The sequence below is a fragment of the Podarcis gaigeae genome (assembly GCF_964106915.1).
Source record: "Podarcis gaigeae genome assembly, chromosome: 9".
In the NCBI taxonomy this organism is placed as follows: Eukaryota; Metazoa; Chordata; class Lepidosauria; order Squamata; family Lacertidae; genus Podarcis; species Podarcis gaigeae.
In genome coordinates, this window is record NC_139685.1 from 76,149,568 (window position 1) to 76,175,511 (window position 25,944).

The 25,944-nt window shown below is 46.7% G+C and overlaps 1 protein-coding gene across 1 annotated transcript in view; it reads right to left on the bottom strand.

The window, feature by feature from the left end:
* ALMS1 (ALMS1 centrosome and basal body associated protein) overlaps positions 1–25,944 on the bottom strand; it is a 78,451-nt gene that overhangs the window by 11,573 nt on the left and 40,934 nt on the right. The window contains exons 9-17 of the mRNA XM_083756158.1: positions 22,471–24,253; positions 21,637–21,762; positions 19,701–19,871; positions 15,911–17,106; positions 13,658–13,775; positions 11,033–11,269; positions 6,298–6,536; positions 4,252–4,420; positions 1,909–1,972 (exon numbers count right to left, since the gene is read on the bottom strand). Coding sequence (XP_083612284.1) covers positions 1,909–1,972; positions 4,252–4,420; positions 6,298–6,536; positions 11,033–11,269; positions 13,658–13,775; positions 15,911–17,106; positions 19,701–19,871; positions 21,637–21,762; positions 22,471–24,253 — 4,103 coding nt within the window. The remainder of the gene's footprint in view (positions 1–1,908; positions 1,973–4,251; positions 4,421–6,297; positions 6,537–11,032; positions 11,270–13,657; positions 13,776–15,910; positions 17,107–19,700; positions 19,872–21,636; positions 21,763–22,470; positions 24,254–25,944) is intronic.

Genomic DNA, 25,944 nt, shown 5'->3' on the forward strand with positions numbered 1-25,944 from the left:
TTTTCTGGAAATAATAGCCTTTGTTTTAAACTTTATATTGATTTTATTAGTGTTGCACTGAAAATACTGTACAATGTAGATATGCTTATTAAAAGAACGTACTCATGTAGTGGACCTGAGGTGTTTTTTTTATATTCCTTTTACTTTAAAAGCTACATTTCATACATACACAACATAATTAGAATTCAAAGTTGATGGTAAATATACAGGTTAGTGGCAGGCTTAGTGATTAACCTGAGTCATTCACGTTGAATTTTCAATTTCAAGTTTGGTGCAAAAAATCAAAGAATGTGAATTCACTGCATTGCCCCATTGAATAAAAGTATCTATACAGTTTTTGGTTGCCATCTGAACAAGTCTACCCATGAATATACATGTATATTAACTAATATCATTTTCAATGCATTAAAATGAATATTCTCCTAATTTAAATGAAAATTCGCTAATATTCTCATTAATCGAGAGCATTCTCCAAAAGATTATTCTCGAGAATTTAACATCACTAGTCTTACCCATGGTGCACAATCCAGCAGAAAGGTGTTTTACACATCTCCTGTTCATTTCAAGATAGCCTGTGAGCAGCTCTAATGGACTAAGCCAAAGGCCCATCTAGGCCAGTGGGCAAACAGATGCCTTTGGGAACCCCACAAAGAGGACCCCAGTACAGCAGCACTCTCCCCACATGCAATTTCTAGCAACTGGTATTCAGAAGCACCCTGCCTCCAACAGTGGAGCTAAACCAGGCAAAGGGAAACTTGGCCCTCCAGCTGTTTTAGGACTACAACTCCCATCATCCCTAGCTAACAGGATGAGTGGTCAGGGATGATGGGAATGGTGGTCTCAAAACATCTGGAGGGCCGAGTTTGCCTATGCCTGAGCTAAACCGTGGCCACGGTGGCTAGCAGCCATTGTCAGTCTTATTGTCCGTGAATTTATCTAATCCATCCAAGTTGGTGGCCATTCTTGAGGGAAGGAGTTCCGCACTTTAACAATGTGCTGTGTGAATGATTCCCTCCTTTCGTCTGTCGTGAATCTTCCAACAATCAGCTTCATTGGATGCCCTCAGATTCTATTATTATTAACTGTCCTTTGGTTGTTGTTGTTGTTTAGTCGTGTCCAACTCTTTATGACCCCATGGACCAGAGCAGCCAGGCACTCCTGTCTTCCACTGCCTCCCGCAGTTTGGTCAAACTCATGCTGGTAGCTTTGAGAACACTATCCAAACATCTCGTCCTCTGTCTTCCCCGTCTCCTTGTGCCCTCCATCTTTCCCAAAATCAGGGTCTTTTCCAGGGAGTCTTCTCTTCTCATGAGGTGGCCAAAGTCTTGGAGCCTCAGCTTCAGGATCTGTCCTTCCAGTGAGCACTCAGGGCTGATTTCCTTAAGAATGGACAGGTTTGATCTTCTTGAAGTCCATGGGACTCTCAAGAGTCTCCTCCAGCACCATAGTTCAAAAGCATCAATTCTTTGGCGATCAGCCTTCTTTATGGTCCAGCTTTCACTTCCATACATCACTAATCCTTTGGTATAAATCAGCAAATTTGTCTACTATACTGCTTACCCATAATACTTCCCCAAGACCCTCCTTTTCCATCACAGCGAAGGAGCTGTCATCCTGGGAACGGGATGTAGCTCTCAAGAACCCAAAGGCCCTATCCATCAACCTCTCTGCCTCTTTTAACGTCTCCAGGCCAGCCACTTTCACCTCCAGGGAATGACATTTCTGCGGGGTTGTGCCCCACATAAATTAGGGGTGGAGAAATTATGTGCTTTGGATTTTCAGGCCCCAATGAACAAGGTCAATCTTGTGCCTTGTTCATTTTCTAACTTGCGTTAGAAAATAAATATATGAGGTTTATCCATATGCAAAAATATAACAGGGTTGTCCTCCAATCAAAAGCAGCCTTACCGTTTTGATCTCTGAACCATTTCATTCTTGGAAATAGCTCTTCTCTTCTGCATAGCCCTGTAGTCTAAACAAAGCAGGAAAAATGATGAGTACAGCACAATTCAAAACGTTAATGCGCCAGACAACCAATGTTCTCATCCTACAAGATGCTGTGCCAAGACAGAAGCTCGTAGGATCTGGTGATGCTAAGAGTGGGCCATGGGAGAGACATGAGTCCTCAGAAACAAGGTCTTGTACAGGGGTCAGCAAGGTTTACCTCGCCTGGGCTGGTTCACTCCTGTGGAGATTGCTCCGTGGGCTGGATCGCGTCTGCACAGCAGAAGCACCGCAGAAGCACCGCAGAAGCGAGTCCTCGCTCTGTGCTGGTTTAGCGCAGCACGCGGGAACTCGCTGAGTGGGCGGCTCGGTTCGGGGGCGGCTTGTGGGCCGTTTAAACGACCCCCATGGGACACTTGTGGCCCATGGGACGCAGGTTGCCGACCCCTGGTCTTGTGCTTCATCCTCTGATGTAAAGACCATTGTGCCAATCTGACCAGGAGATGGGGGCTCCTCCCTCCTGACCCTTTTTGGACCACAGAAGCCGTAGAGGGTCAGGTTTAAGGTGCTGGTTTTGACCTTTAAAGCCCTTTGTAGCTTAGGGCCCTCGTATTTATGGGACCGCCTCTCCTGGTCTGCCCCACAGAGGACCTTAAGGTCCATGAATAATCATAGTTTAGAGGTCCTGGGCCCTAAGGAAGTCAGATTATCCTCCACCAGGGCCAGGGTCTTCTCAGTGATGGCTCCGACCTGGTGGAATGCTCTTGGTGGTTTGTTGTTGTACTACTATAATACAAATACATACATACACGCCTACGCACACAGACACCTCTCACAATTTTGCAACTAAGTAAAATTAGCATACCATGGGCAAATGGAGCAAAAATGGCACTTGCTCTAGCTTTGCTGCTTTTCTAACACCCTTTGCCACCGCAAGAATGTGCTTTGCTAAAGAAAGAAAAATCCATGGCAACAATCGTCTATGAACAGCCACTCTGCAGAAAAATGGCCGTGCAATGCTCAGTCACAGGTTGAATCTATTTTTAGTTGTTTGGGGTTAAAACAGGGCAGCTCTGCAAGCCTACAGCACACTGCCCGTTAGCCTTTTCTGAATATAAAACTGGCTATTTGCGCCATGCCATGCCCTACAGAGAGACACGACTTGTGTCCATCATTGCTGCTAGGGAAATATATGACAGCCTTGATCCAAAGATGTGATCTAACTGTGCAGGAGCGAGCGGTGCACACAGAGAGTGGCTGCTTGCTGTTTCTGCTATGGCAGTTTCCACTGCCAAATGTAAGGATGTAAGAAAAGCCTTGCTGGATGAGGCCAGTGGCCCATCTAGTCTAGCATCCTGTTATCACAGTGACGAACCAGATGACGCAATGGGAAGGCCATAGCCCTCTCTGCACTTGTGATTCCCAACAACTGGAATGCATAGTGTGGTAGGAACTTTGAGGTCTTAGATATATGTCAAATGTTCATAAGTGTACCAACCAAGCACATACATAGATCAGCACAGGAAGACCGACCTGGAACCATTTTGATTTTCAAACTGTCCCAAACTGACCAAATGTTTTCTCTGCAAGGTCAAATGAGAATGGAAAAGCCTCCCCATTGTCTTTTCCTTCACAAATCCTGCCTTGAGGGTATGTCTGTGTTTGAATAGGGTGTGAGCCTGTGACCTGGCCCAGGAACTAAGTATTTATCACTACAAAAGACTGGCCAGGCTCCCCAGGCAATCCAATCAAGTAAACTGGCAGACAGGAGATAAACGACGACAGGAGAAAAACAACATTCAAATTTCTGTTTTAGACCCCCTTTTCTGTGTAGGTATGATGTATCTGAGGGGTGGTCTTAGGTTACACCCCTTCTGTGATGTATGTATGATGTTTCTGGGGGTGGTCTTGATCTACCGGGTGGGAATTTCAGAAGTCTTTATAAGGCCTTGCACACCATTTTTCTGGGTTCCTCCTCTCTCCTGCATGTGAAGGGAGCACTCTGTTGCAACAGATCAATAAAGATCAGGCTTACTAGCTGCTTTGCTTCTCAATATTTTCTGGTTGGCCTCTGTTATTCTCTCCTACCAATAGGGAACCTATGTAAGGACTCTATATAGGCTCTTGAATACCCCATAAGGGAAAAGGGCAATTTTTGTTTACAACAATAGGGAGCTTAGAGAGACAAGCTGCTTGCCTCTTCAGCAACGGCTTGCCTCTTCCGCCGCAAAGGCCTTGCCCAGCTTTTCCCAGACACATCACACCCCTCCTTTGGCATGCGACCCATGTCTGTAATAAGGAAGGCACCTCTGTTAGGAAGATGGAAACTTCTTCTCTCTTCACGAGCATTAAATAATTCTTCTCTCTCGCCTTGGAGCATGCTCTGCAATTTCCTTTCTTCCATTATTAGCTTGAGGCGCTTCACGCGCTCCCCGGAGCTGGAGATGAAATCAGGACGGTGCAGTGCAAGAGACTCCTGAGTTGGAAAACAAAAATAAGAGCTGCTTCAGAAGCTCCACTTAAGGCTGAGGAAATGTCAAAAATAGCTAACCCCATTAACAAAGCACTGAAAGCATGCCTCAGAAGAAGAGAATTATTCACGCAATGTACAGAATATTGCATCTACAAAAGGCGAAGGGATCTCTCTGTGGGTCTTGTTAACAAATGCTTTGATCTTGGACAACCAATTGGAAAGATACCAGGCTGGGAATAAGCGTAGCTACATTTTTGTAAAAGGGATAAGTACTTAAGCTTAAACAAGCTGGTTGGAGTGTGCACATGGGACAAAAAGAAGTCTCCGTGCAATGAGGGAGGCCTCTCGGTGACTGTAAATGAAATGGATACATGGGGAAATTAACACGGTTCAATATTAGTCTTGGGGAGGGGGCTTCACAAGAGCCTGCTGGCTGCCAGATCTGCCAAAAGCGCAATGGAAGCAGGCTGAGAGGGCTTCCCCCTTGCCATCAGAAGCGTAATGTCAAGCACAGGAAGCGTGAGAACTGTTCGATTTGGACTGGAATTTGAAGGCAGGGATAAGCTGGCGAATGCAGACAAGCAGCTTTACATTTGCCCTATTCCATCCTCTGAACCAGTGGGGGCTGTGCAAACCACACCTGCCCAGTTGCTAGCACCATCCTTTCCCTGCTGGCGCATGCCATGTTTATGCTAAAGAAGGATGGCCCCTATCCAGCAGAAAAGACCGGCCCTCTGAGCCATTAGAGTTAGAATAAGGGTAGAACGGAAGCCAAAGTAGGTTCTATTCCAGCGGTTCTCAACCTGTGGGTCCCCACATGTTGTTGAACTACAACTCCCATCACCCCTGAGCTCTGGCCTTGCTAGCTAGGGGTGATGGGAGTTGCGTGGCGATTCCCGCCTCCCACCAGTTGGAATAAATAAGACACAGGACACCATTATTTTAGGTTAATGGGCAAAAATTGGCCACAACTTTATTGGTTACAGGTAGAGCAGTATTGGCTTTAGGCATTGGTCCTATCAGACTATCCTTCTTCAGCTTGTTTGCCTGAAAACCGGGAAGGGTTAACACCAGCAGGGGGAGCCCTGATGATGAACATCAACTAGGTACTCCCCCAGGGTCACCGACCGGGGGCGCGCTTTAGGCCCTGGCCTCCATAGGCTTCGGACGAGGCAACGCCCCCCGGAATCCTTTACCGGAATATCCTTCAATATTTGGGGGAGGTGATGGCGTTCCTCCCCTCCAACACATCTACATAACAATACCCCTACCAATGCCTAACCGCCAAAACCAAGGAGTTGTGACGATTTGCTACGAGATAGGTGAAAAACCAAATGGCCAGTGCCAATTCGCCAAGTGGAAAAAATTCCTACCAGGCCCCTTAACGGCGACCAACTGAAGTCCATAGCAAGATCAGAAGGAAAACCTAGAGGGTGGGTGCGTGGGTGGGAAACTGAATCTGCTGTGAGGACAAAAAGGGGAGATCCCAGGGCAGCGCCAGCCTTAAATGACCCAGGCCACAGCCCCAGAGCCAGCCGATTGGCTGACACGGCCCAAGGATTCCCCAGGTCAGCCCCGCGCGATTGTTGGGGGCATGAGCCCGCAGCAGCAGCAACACCACCTCCTCCTTATGTCGGAAGTGGCTTTGCAGTCCAACATCTGGGGAGCAACAGATTGAGAAAGGCTGTTCTGTTCTATTCTATTTCTGCCCAGCCCTTACATAGAGGGAAGGGGACGAGACAGACACATAGATACACACAGAGGCACACATGCTGCATCTGTTAAACTGATGGGTGGCTCAGCTCATCTGACAACCAAAGCACTCGCAAACAGGACAGCCAAAGCCAGGCAAGGAGTCCGAGGCAGAGCCTGGATTTTACCTGCAGTGTCATTTTCACAAAAGGTGGGGGCGGCTTATTCTCAACGTCTCTCGGTGGAGCCATCAGACGCACCTGCAGCTCGCTGTGATCCTCCTGCCAGTTTTTCTCCCGGAGGGGCTCTCGCCAGGGCTTCGGGTCGGCTTCAAACCAGGAGGGACCAGGATCAGAAACGTAGCTGGATCCACTTCCCTTTTTGAAGTCAGGTTTCAAATCCTTTGCCGAAACAAACCAGGAAACTCCTGGGGCGGGGGAAAGAAAAATGCTTTAAAAAAAGGAACGTAGTGCAAAATGTTCATCCCGGCTGCAGTTCACTTATAAAAGACAGGAAGGCACAAAAACAGGGGGCTGCCTCTGCCATTGCCCCCTTTTGCTCTGGGCTGTCCTCTGCAACTGTAAAAGGTCCAGGACGATGCTCAGAGCAGACATAGGCACATCACAGTTGCATATATAATGTATGCCACTCCCCAAATTTAGGGATTTAGCAAAGATGAAATGGCACAGAACAAAGAGTGAAGAAGCATGGAAGCAGCAAACAATCCAGGAGAGGAAGTCAACATTTTAGTACAGTGGTGCCTCGGGTTAAGAACTTAATTCGTTCCAGGGGTCTGCTCTGAACCTGAAACGGTTCTTAACCTGAGGCATGCTTTTGCGAATGGGGCCTCCTGCTGCCGCTGGTGCGCAATTTCCATTATTATCCTGGGGCAAAGTTCTTAACCTGGAGCAACCACTTCCTGGTTAGCAGAGTTTGTAACCCGAAGCGTCTGTAACCACTGTACATTAAATGCTCTGCACTCTTACCAGGCCTTTGCAAAAACGTTGGTTGATGGGATTTTAAAAGAGATGGAAAAGTATAGCAAATCATTATTAATTGTGGATTATTATCAACAGATCTTATTTTGTGACCGGCAGAATCCGAGACCAGGGAAAAGAGATGGTGGAGGAAGACTGGAAGAAATTCAAAGACTATCCGCAGAGGCATTATAAAATTACCGTATTTTTCGCACCATTGGACGCACTTTTTTACTCTTAAAAAGTAAGGGGGAATGTCTGTGCGTCCTATGGAGCGAATGTGTGGTCCCTGGAGCCAAATTGCCGGAGTGCGGCACACTCTTGGAGTGGTCTTTGGTAGTGGTGATGGAGCCGCGCTCCCCTGCCGGCATCCTCGGCTTCCCCCTGCAGCCCCGGGAAGCTTTGGAGCAAGGGGAGGGCTGTGCGCCCATCTCCCGCACTCCTGGGCTGCTGAATGGGGGTGGGGGGGAGAGCCGCGCTCATCTGCCGGCAGCCTCGGCTTCCCCCTGCAACCCCGGGAAGCTTTGGAGGAACGGGAGGGCTGTGCGCCAATCCCCCACACTCCTGGGCTGCTGAATGGGGTGGGGGGTGCTGCTCTGCCAGCAGCCTGCCCTTCCCCTCAAGGTTTGGAGCAGCGGGCAGGCTGTGCGCCCATGCCCCACACTCCTGGGTTGCTGAATGGGGGTGGGGGGTGCTGCTCTGCCAGCAGCCTGCCCTTCCCCTCAAGGTTTGGAGCAGCGGGCAGGCTGTGCGCCCATGCCCCACACTCCTGGGCTGCTGAATGGGGGTGGGGGGTGCTGGCAAAGAGAAGCAGCAGTGAATCCTTGGGCTTCTGGCTCTTGGGTCACGGCAGCTTACTGGGAGGGAAAGGGGCTTGGGGATGTCGCTGTGCAGACACTCTGGCAGAGGAAACCCAGTGCCCCCACTAGTACGCCCCCACAGTGATGACCCTCCCTGCCATCTCTCTCCCTAGAAGCCACAGTGACCAGAGACTCCTGATGTGCATTGTGGTTTTTGAAGTACCATATAGTCATTCTTTCCTCTTGCATCTGAGAATCTTCCCCTCCCTTCTTTATACCACCAAAAACAAGGACTGGGCTATGATTTGAATTGTCTAAAACCAGAAGTAATAAGAAATAAAAAAAAAACCCAACAAGGTACGGAAAAGTAAATACAAGGGGTATTGGATTTACTGTCAGCGTGCGGTCAAAGCTGAGGAACAAATATTTTCCCCTCATGCAGTGTTTGTTTAAAACATCTTGCTCTGTATAGTTTTAATCAGTCTGCTATTTCATAGCTTTAGGAGACAGATAGCAGAAAATCCCCAGATCTCCAGGTGATGAAACGAAATCTGTTTGCTTCTGGTCCCAATTTATTAGCACGTTTAAAGCCTTAAATTGTTTGGGGTGTCTGAAGGCCTCTCTTCTGTACTGCAGCCACCAGGTGAGGACCTGCTGCATGCCCTGCCTTTGAAGGTGCAGAGGACAAGGGCGCAGGATTGGGCCTCCTCCATGGAAGCACCCAGGCTGTGGAATTCACTGGCCCAGGTGGTTTGGCAGGGAGTATTTTGGCAACCAATTAAACCAACTTTCGAGGGCTACAGTCTCTCCCTGATTTTATTTTTGTAGGTTAAATAAGTGGTTTTGCTGCTGAATTATTTTCTGTTTTATTCTTCATTGTTCTAATATGATATGATGTTTCCATGTTTTGCCTGCAGCGCCGAAAGCCCTTTCAAAGATGTGGGGTGTGAATTATGATTGCATACACAAAACAAAATAAGAGCAGCCTGTGGCGGTGTAATATAGAACCCTTTTTTCTTCCTGGCCTGTGCCTAGCATGTTGTGTTGTGCTAAACAGGTTTAAGACTGTGGTAGTAGCCCTAGCTGAAGGATCAGCGTGACTGCACAAGAAAACCAAGCAGGAGATCTGGGGTTGGGGTGGGTACTCCCAAGAGATGCCTCTGGGGAAGTGAGCCTCAGAATCTCTCGGAATCTGAAGCTGAGCTGCACTTCCTGGATTAAGCAAGGCAGGGGCCCTCCAATCCCCCGCTCCCCGGGATTGTGCAAACTGCAACACAACATCATAGAATCATAGAATCATAGAGTTGGAAGAGACCACAAGGGCCACCGAGTCCAACCCCCTGCCAAGCAGGAAACACCATCAGAGCACTCCTGACATATGGTTGTCAAGCCTCTGCTTAAAGACCTCCAAAGAAGGAGACTCTACCACACTCCTTGGCAGCAAATTCCACTGTCAAACAGCTCTTACTGTCAGGAAGTTCTTCCTAATGTTTAGGTGGAATCTTCTTTCTTGTAGTTTGGATCCATTGCTCCGTGTCTGCTTCTCTGGAGCAGCAGAAAACAACCTTTCTCCCTCCTCTATGTGACATCCTTTTATATATTTGAACATGGCTATCATATCACCCCTTAACCTCCTCTTCTCCAGGCTAAACATGCCCAGCTCCCTTAGCTGTTCCTCATAAGGCATCGTTTCCAGGCCTTTGACCATTTTGGGTGCCCTCCTCTGGACACGCTCCAGTTTGTCAGTGTCCTTCTTGAACTGTGGTGCCCAGAACTGGACACAGTACTCCAGGTGAGGTCTGACCAGAGCAGAATACAGTGGCACTCTTACTTCCCTTGATCTAGATGCTATACTCCTATTGATGCAGCACAGAATTGCATTGGCTTTTTTAGCTGCCGCGTCACACTGTTGGCTCATGTCAAGTTTGTGGTCAACCAAGACTTCTAGATCCTTTTCACATGTACTGCTTCATGATGTACATCATCTGGCAGGCCACAGATTCCTCGCCCCTGGATTAAGCAATCCAGTCTACCTGCTTTTGGGTAGTTTTGAGACCAAGGGAGTTTTGGAGATAAACATATGATCCCACACACCCCATATTGTATTTACTTACAGTGGTACATCTGGATGCTAACGGGATCCGTCCGGGAGCCCCGTTTGCATCCTGAAGCGAACACAACCCGCGTGCACCAGTCGTGATTCGCCACTTCTGTGCATTCGTGTGACGTCATTTTGTGCGTCTGTGCATGTGGAGAAACCCGGAAGTAACGCGTTCCATTACTTCCGGGTCGCTGCGCAACCCGAAAATGCTCAACCCAAAGCTACTTCAACCCAAGGTATGCCTGTACAGTGGTACCTCGGGTTACATGCACTTCAGGTTACAGACTCTGCCAACCCAGAAATAGTACCTCACGTTAAGAACCCCTTTCGGACAGGGACTATGTTGTATTTTGCTTGCTCTTCTGATCAAAGGGCAATAGCTACATAGCATACAGTGGTACCTCGGGTTACAGATGCTTCAGGTTACAGACTCCACTAACACAGAAATGGTACCTCGGGTTAAGAACTTTGCTTCAGGATGAGAACAGAAATCGTGCTCTGGTGGCGCAGAAGCAGCAGGAGGCCCCATAGGCTAAAGTGGTGCTTCAGGTTAAGAACAGTTTCAGGTTAAGAATGGACCTCCGGAATGAATTAAGTACTTAACCTGAGGTGCTACTGTATTTGCAAAAGTTAACCTGGAATTCTCATTTATTTTTTGCTTATGGCCACATCCTAGAGGCAGGCTGACACAGACTCGCCTGCCTTCGTCTTGCCCTGAGGCTCTTTGTCAGCACTGTTTGACTCCCCTTCTCTAGTGGAACCAAAGATTTATTCTGCGGATAGCCGTGAACGAGCCTATCAACGGGCAGGGCAGGGAAATCGGCTACAGGAGAAACAGTAGCATATGTAACTCCCTATCTATCTATTGGTGTGTGGGTACAATGGTGCGTTTTACAGCCACCTTTGATTTGTTGTGATGTGTGTGCTCTGTCCTCTACATGCACCAACTGCTGGTTTTTATGGCACCACAGCAACAAGAGACAAAAGCCTGAGCCCCACGCAAGTCCTTCCTCATTCACAAAAAGACGCAACGCTTGTCAGAGACCTTGCCGCCACCGTGGCTTGTTCCTCCTCGTTTTTTTCTCTGCAAGAAGCCTGCCATGCTGCCTCCTCTGCTTGGCCTTGCTTTCCAGAAGGAACCCATCCAGCTGAGCAAATTCGCCCTCCGTCCCACTCTCGGGATCTTCCCGCAGCCTCGCCTGGCTGGGTGTCGGAGTGGGGAAAGTCAGGCCGACGTCTCGGGTGTGCTTCTTGGTTGCGCTGTTCACAATCTCAAAGTCTCCTGGGGTTCAAAAGAAAGGGATTTGATACTGGTATGTTCTAAACAGGTTTTATGTATGTGCATATAGCTTTAATTCTATTGGTGTTTTAATTGTATTTTAACGATTGATTTTTCTATGCTTACCACAGAGGGCCACACATTGCAAACTGATTATGAGCTAGGCTTGACACGGTCTGCTCTAGACACATTAACAAATATGCACATTTTCGTTATTAGTAATTAGTCGAATTAGACTTGCTTACATGAATGGATGGATGCCAAGTCACAGCTGGCATACAGACTGAATCTTAACTCTACTTTTTTACCCAGAGATGCATTTTAAATAAAAGCACACATTCTACTCATGTAAAAACACCAGGCAGGCCCCACAAATAACCCAGAGATGCATTAAATTCTGGAATTAGATCCACATGTGAAACCTGCTCAAAGTTAATAAAACAGAAACAAGATATGAAAAGCAAAGATCCTGCCTTCTTTTTTTACTTTAAAAATATGAGAAATATACAGTATTTTTGGACAGAAACTGGAATGTCCAGGACTTGCAGCAACATCTCCTTCCTTGAGATTCTGAAGGATGCTCAAGCATCAATGAACAGTGCAAAGAGCTATGCAGAATGAAAAATGACACATACACACAGCAAAATCATCAGATATAGTAGCCTAGCTACAGGATTTATTACTTCTATGTATTGATTTTGTCACATGTGCTTCCATGTTCATTTTCTGAATATACACACTTGCTTTTCCCCCATATACATTAGTCTGTAGAACAAGAAGCCCTGCACAGAGCCTAGGTCCAATCACTGAACATGTTGCTGATACCACACAATGGGATCAGAAATTTCAGAAGACCCTTCTAACTCCTTTTACAACCTTCACGGGCATGAGAACAGAATGCTAAACTAGGTGGAGCTCTGGCCTGATGCAGCAAAGGACTCCATATCTTAACAGGGAGAACCTTGATTTAACCCAGGGGTCAACAAACTTTTTCAGCAGGGCGCCGGTCCACTGTCCCTCAGACCTTGTGGGGGGCTGGACTATATTTTGGAGAGGAGGAAATGAACAAATTCCTATGCCCCACAAATAACATAGAGATGCATTTTAAATAAAAGGACACATTCTACTCATGTAAAAACACCAGGCAGGCCCCACAAATAACCCAGAGATGCATTTTAAATAAAAGGGCACATTCTACTCATGTAAAAACACGCTGATTCCCAGACCATCCGTGGGCCAGATTTAGAAGGCAATTGGGCCGGATCTGGCCCCCGGGCCTTAGTTTGCCTACCCATGATTTAACCAAAGAGAACACACCAAGAACCATGCCTGTCTTATGCATTGTGGAATTCCTGCATCCCTCACCCTGCCTCAGAGAAGGAGGGCTGGAGCACATGTCCTCTTAGGTCCCCTCCAACTCGAAAACTCTTCATTCTGCCAATAATGTATAGACCTGCAGAAAACTGGAGGTTGTGCATGGCTCCAGTTTCAATAGGGGGTGAGGATAGTAAAAAGGTAAAAGGTAAAGGTACCCCTGCCCGTACGGGCCAGTCTTGACAGACTCTGGGGTTGTGCGCCCATCTCACTCAAGAGGCCAGGGGCCAGCGCTGTCCGGAGACACTTCCGGGTCACGTGGCCAGCGTGACAAAGCTGCATCTGGCGAGCCAGAGCCGCACACGGAAACGCCGTTTACCTTCCCGCTGGTAAGCGGTCCCTATTTATCTACTTGCACCCGGAGGTGCTTTCGAACTGCTAGGTTGGCAGGCGCTGGGACCGAGCAGCGGGAGCGCACCCCGCCGCAGGGATTCGAACCGCCGACCTTTCGATCGGCAAGTCCTAGGCGCTGAGGCTTTAACCCACAGCGCCACCTGCGTCCCACAGTGAGGTTAGTACACGGTTGTATACAACTGGCCTCCATTTTTAGATAAGTATTGTTCCAGAACAGAAATCACACAACAAATAAGAGCAAGATTCACATCATCAAATAAGGAGTGAAGCACCAACCGTCTGAGCAAGAGAACTGACATTTATTTGCAGTAGTGAGAAAGTTTACGACTGTGCTTGCAGGTGGGGAAAATACCACACAGAACAAGTCAGTTCTCTGACCCAAGATTTATTACGAGGCCAGAGTCGAGAAAGCCCAGAGTACGAACAAAGGAACTACCTGCTAGCATCAAAGAAGCCAGTGGAGGGAAGGGGAGTGCCATTTCAGCGGAGTTCAGCTTGTTATCCGTTTTTTGAAAGGATCTGAGCTGCAGATATGTGCAGGCGGAGAGAGCTCTGCAAGGACACCTGGCTGACTGAAGTAAGAGCGAGGGACTCTGAAGAGGATCACAACAAAAAGGCAAGAGCGCAGACATGAAGGCAAGAGTCGGAATGAGAGCTGCTCACCTGCCTGGACAGCCTTGTTCAACATCCGCCTGCTCCGCTTGCTACTGAGAGCAGGGCTTGGTCCAAGGGAACTGCTGAGGGTAGAAACTGAATCCGAAGAAATGAAAGAGTCCGTTGCCTAAAGGAAAGAATCAGGCAGATGCATAAAGGTTTCAGAGGACTGTAAATTCGTTTGTCGGTGTTTGGAAAGGAATCAAATCAGCCAGTCTCTCTCACACGCACACACAAAGAGCACCACCTTGAAAAACAAGCTAGCTAGCTTTTTAGAACACAATGTCCACATCCATTTCCTTCAGAAATCGTCACTTCTGTGGTCATGAGGATGAGGCAATTATTCCCCCTGTTCATGGCCTCCAGCTTGGATGAATGTAAGTTGCTTGGTGGGGAAGTACGGAAGGAAAGTTACTGGTCGCCATCTGGGGTGAGACCCCAATATAAGAAACCACTTTGGCATATAAATTAGCAACAATTGTGGCCATGATGCACCCCCTTTATTATGTCATGTCCCCATCTATATTATGAAGTAGGACAGGATTATTATTATTATTACAATTATTATTATTACTACTGCTACTACAATCATACCTCGGGTTAAGGACACTTTGGGTTAAATCTTTTCAGGTTCCGTCCAGCGGTAACCTGGAAGTACTGGAAAGGGTTACTTCCAGGTTTCGCCGCTCGCGCATGTGCAGACGCTCAAAACGATGTCATGCGCAGACGCAGCGAATCGCGACCCGCACACACGCAGATTGCGTTCTGCTCAGGTTGCGAACGGGGCTCTGGAGCGGATCCCATTCGCAACCAGAGGTACCACTGTACTAAAATTTGTATGCCACCCTTTGTTCCGAGATATCAAGATGAATGAATCACAGCATGAAAACACAGAATAAAACCACAAAGTACATAATAAAAACAAGAACAAAAACAAAACAAAACAGCCCATTCCCACAAAAACATTTAAAAGGACGTGGGCTGTTAATCAGACAAAGGCCTGGTTGAAGAGGAACGTTTTCGTCCGGTGCCTCAAGATGCATAATGAAGGCACAGCTAAAGACCATTTCACCTGCTGCTTACGAAAGCTAAAGGACAACAAGGCTGACCTTTCCATACTCTCACACACAGAGGCCTCAGCTCAGCTGATGCAGAGGAGGAGAAAGACAGAGAGACCCCAATGAAGATTAGCCTGCCTCCGCCCACATAGCTTAGCTGATCTTCAAATTAAAGGCTAGTTGTCACTCTTTCCTTTCACCAGTTTTATGCAGATCATAGGTAAAGGTAAAGGGACAACTCTGGGGTTGTGGCGCTCATCTCGCTTTACTGGCCGAGGGAGCCGGCGTACAGCTTCCGAGTCATGTGGCCAGCATGACTAAGCCGCTTCTGGCAAACCAGAGAAGCACACGGAAACGCCGTTTACCTTCCCGCCGGAGCGGTACCTATTTATCTACTTGCACTCTGGCGTGCTTTCGAACTGCTAGGTTGGCAGGAGCAGGGACCAAAGCAACGGGAGCTCACCCCGTCGCAGGGATTTGAACCACTGACCTTCTGATCGGCAAGTCCTCGGCTCTGTGGTTTAACCCACAGTGCCACCCGCGTCCATATGCAGATCATAGATCACAGCAAAATTTTTGCTGTGGATTACCCCACAGGTTCCTATGCCACATACTAGGGCCCTCGTATTTACGGGACCACCTCTCCTGGTCTGCCCTGCAGAGGACCTTCAGGTCCATGAATAACCATAGTTTAGAGGTCCCAGGCCCTAAGGAAGTCAGACTACCCTCCACCAGGGCCAGGGCCTTTTCAGTGATGGCTCCGACCTGGTGGAATGCTCTGTCCCCTGAGACTAGGGCTCTTCAGGATTTAACCTCCTTCTGTCGGGCCTGTAAGACAGAGCTATTCAGCCTGGCCTTTAATTTGAATTCAACCTGATCTTTTATTTCCCTTCTCTTCCCTCCCCTTTTATGAAGCTCACCCGCTCTGAGACCCCACAGCTAATTCTCCCCTGGCCTCCTCACTGGCCCAAGCAGGACTAATTCAGCCAGCTAGCCTGGTGATTATCTAATGCTTATTAGGATGGATTTCCCCTAAATTGATTTCTGAACTTTGAATTTTGTTATTCATGTTTTTATACTGTATTTTATGCTGCTTTTACAATTAAGTGTTTTAAATTTGTTCTTAGCTGCCCTGAGCCCGGTTTTTGAACCGGGAAGGGCGGGGTATAAATAAAAAAATATTATTATTATTTATTATAGTTACCTGGGTCTCTTTTCTTTTTGGCTCAGCATGAGCCGTTCTTTGGTAGTCTGCTGCCCTGTCTTTCCTACTCCCCTTGGCATACTTCTCCGAGCGCGTCTTCTGGTGTCGGATTGCGCTGTAGAGCTGGGACAGTTTGGGGGACACCTGCACTCTGTCATGCCCAAAGGCCCGGATCAGCCTCTCTGTGTCGATCGTGGAAACAGAAACACTTGCCTCCGTCCGAGACGCAGTGTCCGTCTCGGGCTGAGTCACTTCTGAATCGGAGGTGATGTCAGTTAACACGCTGGAATCTTTCACAGGCCTCATTTCAGAAGAGGTGTCGCTCAGAATCGCCAAATTCCGACGCTGCTCCAAATTTCGACCCATGTGGTAAAGAGCTGTGGCACTGCCAACTTTACAATGCCTAGATTTTGTATTGCTGGTAGCCTCTGGGCTCTCTTCCGCCTTTCCTCTGGGGCTATGGATTGCCACTCTACCTTTGTACGCCTTATTTCCTTGGGAAATTATCTTCTTGGACTCTTTTCCCTTTGGCTCCACTTGGACACGGACATCTTCATCCTTGACAGGCACCAGGATGTGCCTAACCGGGTTCTGCAGAAGCCTGGCTAATCTATCAAGTCGCTCTACCAGAGACAGCTCACTTCTGCTGCTGCCACTCGGACTACGTTGCTGATGCTGCTTCTGACGCTCCAAGTATTTAGCCCAGAGTTCATCTAAACTGCCTGTGAAAGGAGCACTTTGCATCGTTGGGAGATCGGCTACCCGCTTCTCTTTGAAGCTGCTCCTTTGGCTGCTTGGAAGCTGGTCTTTGGACAATTTGTGGCCACTTTTCCTCCCATCAGGCTGTTTTAGTTCCTTACTCGGAGAGCCTCTCTCCAAAGTCTCATTGAACCTCAATTCCTCCAGCACACTGTAATCTGGCTCAAAATTCGGTGGGGAAAACCTCTCCTCTCCTGTTGGCTGGTGCGGAGAGAAAACCGCCTGACCTCTTCTGGATGTTCCGTCGTACTGGAAGATGTCTTTTGAAGGAAGGGCTGGACGCTCTTGCACAGCATACTGTCCCAAGGCATCATTCCCAGAAAGGAAGTCAATTTCATGCTGCAGAGGCACTGGGTGATGCAGGTAAAACTGAGCAGATCTGAACACTGAATGGGTAGCTGCCACAGATTCCAAGGGATTTGGGACTTTGGGGCTTCCTAAAGGGGGAAAGGAAGGGAAAAGAAAATGAAATATTTAAGTTTGGCTGGAAAGAAACAGCTACAATATATGATGGTTCTCGTTCTAAATTGACAGTGCTATTCATCAACTCTAGACGCAGTCTCCTTACATGTTCAGTTTATTTTCTTTTCATCCATTAATTTGGGGATTTGTATATGTTGCTTTTCAAAACAGGGCTCTCCCAAGGTGACATACAATTAGAAGAACGTGTCAAACCGTACTTTGAAAAAAGTAACTTTAAAAACAAGACAACTGTGCTTAAGGCGGCCAACAAAAATAATACAAATTATACAAAAAAAGAACATAAATATAATGAAAAAGTGACAATACAAAATGAAAAACATAAACACAAGGGAAGTGAAACAAATAAAATTAATAAGCACAATGGTTAAAATCCATTTCAATGCACTTCCAAGTCCCTTTATGGGCCAGAGCAATAACAGCAGCAATAAATGGAGTTGTATAAATGAACTCAAGAGAAGACTAGTGTCAGGGAACTGCCATCGGAGAGTCAGGTGGTGGAAGGGCTCAAGGAGGCTAGGAGACCCTCAGATGCTGAGGAAGGAACCAGCAGGGGGAGAGAGAGAGTTCCCGCAGAAACTCAGTCGGAGGGATGGCTCCAAGATACTTCCAGTGAGAACAGCGGAGAGGTTTCAGGACCTCCGCTGGGGACGCCCACTCCGCGCAGGAAACTGTCACCCAGAGATTCCAAAAGGAGGGTTTCCGTTAAGGAACTCCTATGTTGGCGTAAATTCCGGAAGCGCCCACTGACGGATTCTGCCAGCGATTGAGGTAGCCATGCACCCATGGCTCCGCGGACTGGGAGAGTTTAGAAACTGATTGCAGGAGTTAAGAACTCAGCCATTTACGCACAAGCAGCCCCTTAACCCATCACAACTAGTTTCTCTGTGCAAGCAGTTGTCTACTCCTCTGCTAGACCAACAACAAAAATAATTGCTTATGCTGGCCTAGGCTTGTGGAATCTTGTCAGGAAAATAAAACGGCAGCACAAACTCTTTCCTCAAGCTGAAAATAAGGCTGTGCAAAATGGACGGCTGCCTGCATTTATTCGGGCTATTGAATTTAGATTATCTAGTTATAGGCTAAGGAGTTTTTCCCCCCTCTGGCAGAACACACAGCTCTCCACACACACCCTCGCCCGAGGCATGAACATTTTTTAATGTGCTCATCTCCCCAACGTTCTTCTGTCCTCCCTTCCTTCTAATACTAACATTTCAAGAGATGTGTATGTCACTCCATGGCAAGAGTTGATCAAAGGCACAAAGGCAAGAATTCTCTTTCGGCTTCTGAGCACTGAGATTTTTTTACGTGGAAATGCAGCCAGTTACGAACCTATAAAGCTTGCAAGGAAAAGCTCATATATTCTGTCCACACTCTCCCTAAAATACTATGCTGTTCTGCTCTAATTCTTTTGGCATTTGCAGATTCTGTTTAACACCTTTCCTTCCTTCGGCAGTGAGAGAAACTTTGCCTGGCTCGTTCTGCACTGCCAGAGGATACTGAGGGAAAGAGCACAAAGGGAAGACCAGGTTTCTGGGTTCGGTTATGGAGCCAAGCAGTGGGTCCAGAACAGAAGCATTGGTTTAAGGCAGTGGTTCCCAACTGGTGGTCCATGGACCCCAGGGGGTCTGTGGCACCATTCACATAACAAAAACTACCATAGAGATATCAAAAATTTCAAAAGTAGGAGATCCATGGCCACAAGTGGGAACAGCAAGCACCACACTCACATATATAGAAACAGTTTGTAACTTTTTCTAAGTCTAATTTCTGGCCCAGAGGTGTGTACAATCTTCCTGGAGGTTACAGTTGGCGGAAGGAAGGTTTAACCATTTACTCCCCAGCTGCCCTTAAGAAGTTCACTGCCCGCCCCCCATTAAAAATACTTGTGACTGGAGGTGTTTCTCTAGGTATCATAGCATCTAATCATTTTGCCCTTTGTTTTCAGAATCTTCATCCACAATCTTTTGATGATGAATAAAAAAGAGCAGCCTTTTCATGGCATCCTAAAACTATCCTCCGGTACTGCTGCTCTGAACTGCTGTTCTGCTACTTTTGTGACTGTGTAATTTTGTAATTTTAGTTTAATATTTTAATGATACAGTGGTACCTTGGTTCTCGAACTTAATCCGTTCCTGGAGTCTGTTAGACTCCCGAAACCGTTCAAAAACCAAGGCTGCAGGAACTTCCTGCACTCAAGCAGACATCCCGTCAGACGTTCGGCTTCCAAAAAACGTTTGCAAACCAGAACACTTACTTCCCGGTTTGGGAGCCAATTTGTTCAGGAGCCAAGCCGTCCTAGAACCAAGGTACTACTGTAGTGTGTTTTTGTTTTCAACCAAGATATTTTTCTAGCTCCCCCTGGAAGCATTTGGTGAAGGGCAGATTATAGCAACAGCAACAAGTTATTTCAACTCCCACAGCAAAACAATCATTCTTGGGACACTCCAAAGGTAGCACAATACATAAGAGGCTTCCAAACTGTAATAAATATTCAGATGCCACAAAAGCAGCTCTAGTTCCACCTTCAGAGATATAGAAGAATAGTCACCTTTGACACCTTCCTGTGCTCCTGCATCTCCTCCTGTCCAAGCCTCCTTAGGAATAGCCCTTTTACTATAGATGCCCTCTCTGTGCTTGATAGCTACAGGACTTGGTGGAGTCTCATCCCCTGAGCCAAGTGCCTGTGCTAGAAATTTTGGAGGGGTGGCATCGTTTGATCCTGTTAGGAGACAGAGAGTGGGGAGACCAATATATATGTATATATGAGAAAGAGGACTGGGAAACAAAAAGTACATCAAAAAAAAGACACAGAGAAAATAAACATCCTGCAGCAGCATGTTTCTGTGTTGTAAAAGTTCTAAAGTCTACAAGGGAAGCTGATTTATATTCTGGGTCAACAGCACTTGGTCACCTTAACATTTTCCCAATTAAACGAGACATATCCCAACTCTATCAGTTAATTTAGTTCTTTTTAAAAATGGATGTATGCTTTCTAGGATTACGAACATCCTCATTACTGAACTCTACTGTGGTCTTGGATGGATGCTACAACAAGGTCCCCTATGTAAACAGACTTTGCGTCTGTGGTCAACCTCAGGTGGAAGAGATCACTCATTATCTGCTAGCCTGACTCTTATTTAGAGAGCCAAGAGATTGCTTTTTGAAACCTCTGTTCACACAAGCAAACAGGTACACCCTGGCAGAAACGGTTGGGTTTCTTTTGAGTGAAAATAATAGCTTCATAACACACAGGAAAAAGGAGTTAGATGGAATCACTTCAAGTTGTGGTGATTCAGAGGTTTAATCTGAAATCAAACTAGATGGTGTCTCCGGTATCTTCTCTCTCATACTTCAAGGATGTTGGCTTATACTATGGAGGAATGTTCTGTATTATTTGCTAGGGGTTTGTCATGACCTTCAGTTAGAACAATAAACTTACAAACGGAACATTACAGAACTACGTTCACAGAGTTCCAATCACTAGTTATGTCTTCTTGGTTCCGGTTCCAACCAAACAGGATAGGCAAACAACAGAACCTAAAAGCACGCGAGGTCCAATTTTGACCAGGTCATCTTTTCCATCAGGGAGAAGCTCAAAGCTATTTCCTGCTTTGAGGAAGAAAGACTAATAAATTCATGCCAGTCTTGTGATTGAACTTAACAAATAAGAAGCACCGTCCAACACCATAGAAAGATGGTGCAAATGAGAAGGAATCTGTTTCCCATTCAGTGGTAGGACTCAGCATTATTCAGAACTACTATACAGGTCAAGTAGTAATAAAGGCAAGCATGCCTCTGAGTATGCACAGAGTACAGGTTAACTAAACTCTTGTACAAATACAGGCAACGCAAACATTTTGGGTCTCTGTTTCTCAACCTGTGGGTCCCCAGATGTTGTTGGGCTACAACTCCCATCACCCCTAGCTAGCAAGGCCAGAGCTCAGGGATGATGGGAGTTGTAGTTCAACAACATCTGGGGACCCACAGGTTGAGAATCGCTGGACTAAACTGAACATTGCACTGCTTCCCAGAATACTTCACTGATACCTTACCTAAAGGTAAAAACACAGAGAAAACTGGAACAAAAGAGGGAAACATTGCTGGAGGGAGAGAAAGAACTGGAATGAAGCAGAAGTTCAAAGCAGAACCAGGAAAATTAAAGACGTCTAGGGTCCACCAACACTGGTAGAAAGAAATCATGCTGCCTTTCTAGCTATTAAATTGTTCCCCTTGTCATTCAAATCTAAAAAGCCATTTCACACCAAAAGGCAAAGCTTAAATGAAGCACGCATACGAGTTCTGTTTCTGCTCTACAACTACTGTAAATCTAGACTATTGCAGCTCAACTCTATTCAACAAATTTAAACACAGCACAACAAACTGCTTACGTTCTTGCATTTTATGCAAAGTCAGTTCCTTGGCTCTGATGAGAACAGCCACGATACTGAGCAGCTTAGATAAAAGTTTGGAGCAACAGGAAATACCTGAGTGGGAGCTCTCCATGGTAGTCTCTGATCGGACCCGCGAGAGTCTGAGGGTTTCTTTAGGACAGGGAACGTAGTACATCTCTGAGCTCCCAGGTGGCTTATATGGCAGCAACCTTGGCGTACCTGCAGGCATGGGAAGCAAGGTGGACAAGGACGCAAACTTAACACCAAATGTGATACTAAAGGTAAATGTACCCCTGACCGTTAAGTCCAGTCGCAGACGACTCTGGGGTTGCGGCACTCATCTCGCTTTATTGGCCGAAGGAGCTGGCGTACAGCTTCTGGGTCATGTGGCCAGCATGACCAAGCCGCATCTGGCGAACCAGAGCAGCGCACGGAAACACTGTTTACCTTCCTGCCAGAGTGATTGCTATTTATCTACTTGCAATTTGATGTGCTTTTGAACTGCTAGGTTGGCAGGAGCAGGGACCGAGCAACGGGAGCTCACCCCATTGTGGGGATTCAAACCACCGACCTTCTGATCAGCAAGCCCTGGGCTCTGTGGTTTAGACCACAGCGCCACCCGCGTCCCAAATGTGATACTACTTTAACCTTATAATCTGTTGGCATAGCTAGGATCCTAAATGTATACACTTCGGTCCATGTAAAGGTCTGCAAGGAACAAGGCTCTCACCTGCCTTGTATGACTTTTCCACCCCACAGAAAATGTGGCAGTGGATTCACAAGCTAAACTGGTAGATTTACTCAAATATCCCTCAAGGAGAAAGTAGGTCTCACAACTGAGAGGGGATAATATATAATATGAACAAGGCTGCCTTGCTCATTAGGCATAGCTCTTCAGATCAAAGGACAGTAAATTAAACTTCTCACCAGCCTGCCTGTTCAAAACTGAGATGTGGCTCATGGGAGCAGCTGCAGTACCCAGCATTTCATGACTCTTTCGATGAGAAGGTCTCAGAGCTTCCACGTCACCGGTGTCATTGCTAACAAATATCTCTGCAGAATAGGTTGCCCTCTCAGGGCTTTCTGTTGTTATTTGGGTGATGGCATCCGACGACATCCTTTCGGTTTGGGAAGAGGCCGTGGTTTTTAAGTTCTCTTCGGGACTCTGCCAATACGAACCTGGTACTCTTGTGCTTCCTCGGTCTGTAACTGGGAAAATCTGCCTGATCTCCAGTGGCTCCTGATTTGGGGCTGGTTTTGCTACAACTGGAACATGGGAACGCTTAAAGTGGGAATCTGGTGTAGGTGACCTTGGAAAGTATGCAGAATCCTGGGTGCTTGTGTAACGTTCTGGGGGTTTCAAATTAGAGGTTGCTTCTAACAAATGACTCGGATCATTTAAAGTTGATGGATGAGGGTCGCTTTTAAATCCACCAACTCGTCTCTTTTCAGCACCAGCATCTATTAAACTAGGAAGAGGCAATTCCACATGCTTTGGAGAGAGGGTCATGTGGACACCAGACAGGGCTTTCCGGGTTGGTGATGAAGGAGAGACTGGAATGGTCGTTTCCGGGTTGGTGATGAAGGAGAGACTGGAATGGTCGTGATCTGGGGAGGAAGTGGATAACAGGCCGCTGCTTCCAGTGTCCATGGCTTCAGCCCTGCATAAATATTGATCAGAGGCAGATTTGCTCTCTTTTGTCAACGTACTTTCCCTGCCTGGAGGAAAGTGTGGCTTAGGAATACCAGCAAAGCTTCTCGAGACATCTTGAGAAGCATCCTCTGCCTTTTGTTGAGGTGGGCTGACGGGATGGAGAGGATCACCCATAGTTTCTCCTGGGTTAAATTTATTATCAGAAGCGTTAACTGCAGGCCTGTTGTATCTTTTTAGCCCAGTAAAGCCTTGGTAAGCAGCCTGGGTTTCTTCCCGATTCTCTGTAACTGAGTGGACCTTTTGATCTGAGCAACTAGGCTGGGAATTCTCTATAGAGGCAGAACCCTTTTCCTGAGGATATGCCTCCTTGCTGAAAACTATGTGCGCATGACGATGGCTGTCTCCACCCGGACGAAATTCAACACTCTTATCTGGTGCATGAACGGCTGTCATGTTCGCTGAAGTGCAGGGTTGAGGAGTTCCCACTTGCAGCTTACTAGACTCCAGCTGTTCATTGCTAATCGACTGGGTTTCCAAAGGAGTGGCTTCAGGAATGCTGGCACAGGGCACCCGGGAAGACGATGTCCTTTTACGGGATGCAAAAGTAATGGATGTGATTTGTTTGGCAGATTCTGTAGAAGAGGTGTCCGCAGCCAATTTTGCCTGTACTGAGGCACTCACTTCTTTTCCTGTGGCTGCCTTGGTGGTACCTGCCAGCCCCTTCAGACTTGGGTCTGTGGCGATAGACAAGGGAGTGTGAACATTGTGGCTGGAGTCTGAGAGATTTTCTGAGTGCGCCCGTGGCTGGTTGCTGACATGACTTTGGTCACTGGTCAAAGACGTAATCTCGGAGTCATCCGGAAGGGCACTTTCAGTTCCACATACCACCCTAGGCTGGGCTGCACTTATTACAGGGCATTCAGCTAGTTGAGAGTCTTGTATCTGAAAGTCCTTTTGCAGCTCACTGTCACTTGAAGTTTTTGAGAGTTCAGTGTCTGTCTTCAGAATAGAACTGCAGCTAGAAATACTTTCATAGCTGTTTCCCCGCAGCCCATCCTGTCAAGAATCCGAGACAAACAGAAGGTGCATACTTTAATAGTACAGATCCACAGCAGCAAAATCAGTTCAACAAATTAACGTAAATATTTTTATATTTGATCTGTCACAATCAATGGGGCAGAGATAAAACCAATGAATCCTGAATGTACAAACAACTGCCAAATTAAGAAGATCAGAGGACTTTGTCTTAAAGAAGGCTTCCTAATCTAAACCTCAACAAATCTTTAACTTTAAAGAATAAAAAAGGAAGTGGACCAAATCTCTTGCCTCCAAGTCCCAACTTGGCGTCAGACTGCCTCCAAACATGCCAAGATGTCACCATGGACAGAGAGAGTCAAAGTGAGCCCCGATTTAGTGGCACATATAAACTAGGGATGGAGTTTAAGAACCCAAATCAGAAAAATATGACTACACAGGCAAAAGTTGTGAAGGCACCAATGCTATCCCACCACTTCCTCCTGACACTTCTAAGAAACTTCTATCACTCAGATCCTGCATTTAAAAATAAAAGTATTTTCAAGGCTGCTTGCAAAGTTCAAACATAAAAGACCCTCAAGATGAAAGAACAAGCAATTAATAGACATCAGTAGAAAAATCTAACAAATGGAAAGAACAGGGGAGTTTGTCATTAAGAACCTTTTGGAATAATAATACAGTTAGCCTACAAGTTAGCCTTCAACAATTTTATTCTGAGATCTTGTGTTGAAGGGCAATTATTATTATTATTATTATCATTATCATTATCATTATCATTATCATTATCATTATTATTATTGCATAACATTCTAGGAATTGTGCCTAAAGCCAAAAGTTGCATATAGTCAAAACCCATTAGATTTATGGCAGGTAGGATTGCCAAAGTCATTTTCCCTAGAACTACTTTTGTCAGGGAACTGCCATCAGAGAGTCAGGTGGTGGAAGGGCTCAAGGAGGCTAGGAAACAGTAGGGCGAGAGGGAGAGTTCCTGCAGAAACTCAATCGGAGGAAGGGCTCCAAGATGTTTCCAGTGAGAACAGCGGGGAGGGCTCAGGACCTCCGCTGGGGACGCCCACTCCGCGGAGGAAACTGTCACGCAGAGAATCCAGAAGGAGAGTTTCCGTCAAGGAACTCTTATGTTGGCGTAAATTCCGGAAACGCCCACTGACGGATTCTGCCAGCGATTGAGGTAGCCAGCCACGCACCCATGGCTCCTCGGACTGGGAAAGTTTAGGAACTGATGGTAAAGCTTGGAGGGCTTAGATGCTTATGCACGAGCAGCCCCCTTTTCCCATTACAACTTTCCTCCCCTTGTTTGTTTTAATTTAACTTTTTTTAATTTGCCATGTGCATCATGCTGAATGCACACAAGTTAAATGCACACAAGCTGAGGCTTACTGTAGTCCCACCCACCCCTCCCAGTTTCAGAGTCTATCTAAAAATGTGGCAGCTTGGTGGATTTCCCCAGGGAGAAAACTGCAGTATCACCACCCAAATGTGTATTGTTCTCTGGTGCTCCTTATACAGTTCAGCAGAATGGCATTTATGAAAAGACTGATCTGCCTGATGCACAAAGTAGGTCTACGTTCTTGCAATCAGCACAATAAAAATGTAAAGGTTTTATTAAACGTCAGTTAAAGGCAACATTTAATTCTACACTTTACTGATAGGTGGTTTATTTGCAGAGGCACCTGTGGGTGGCTTCACAGAGG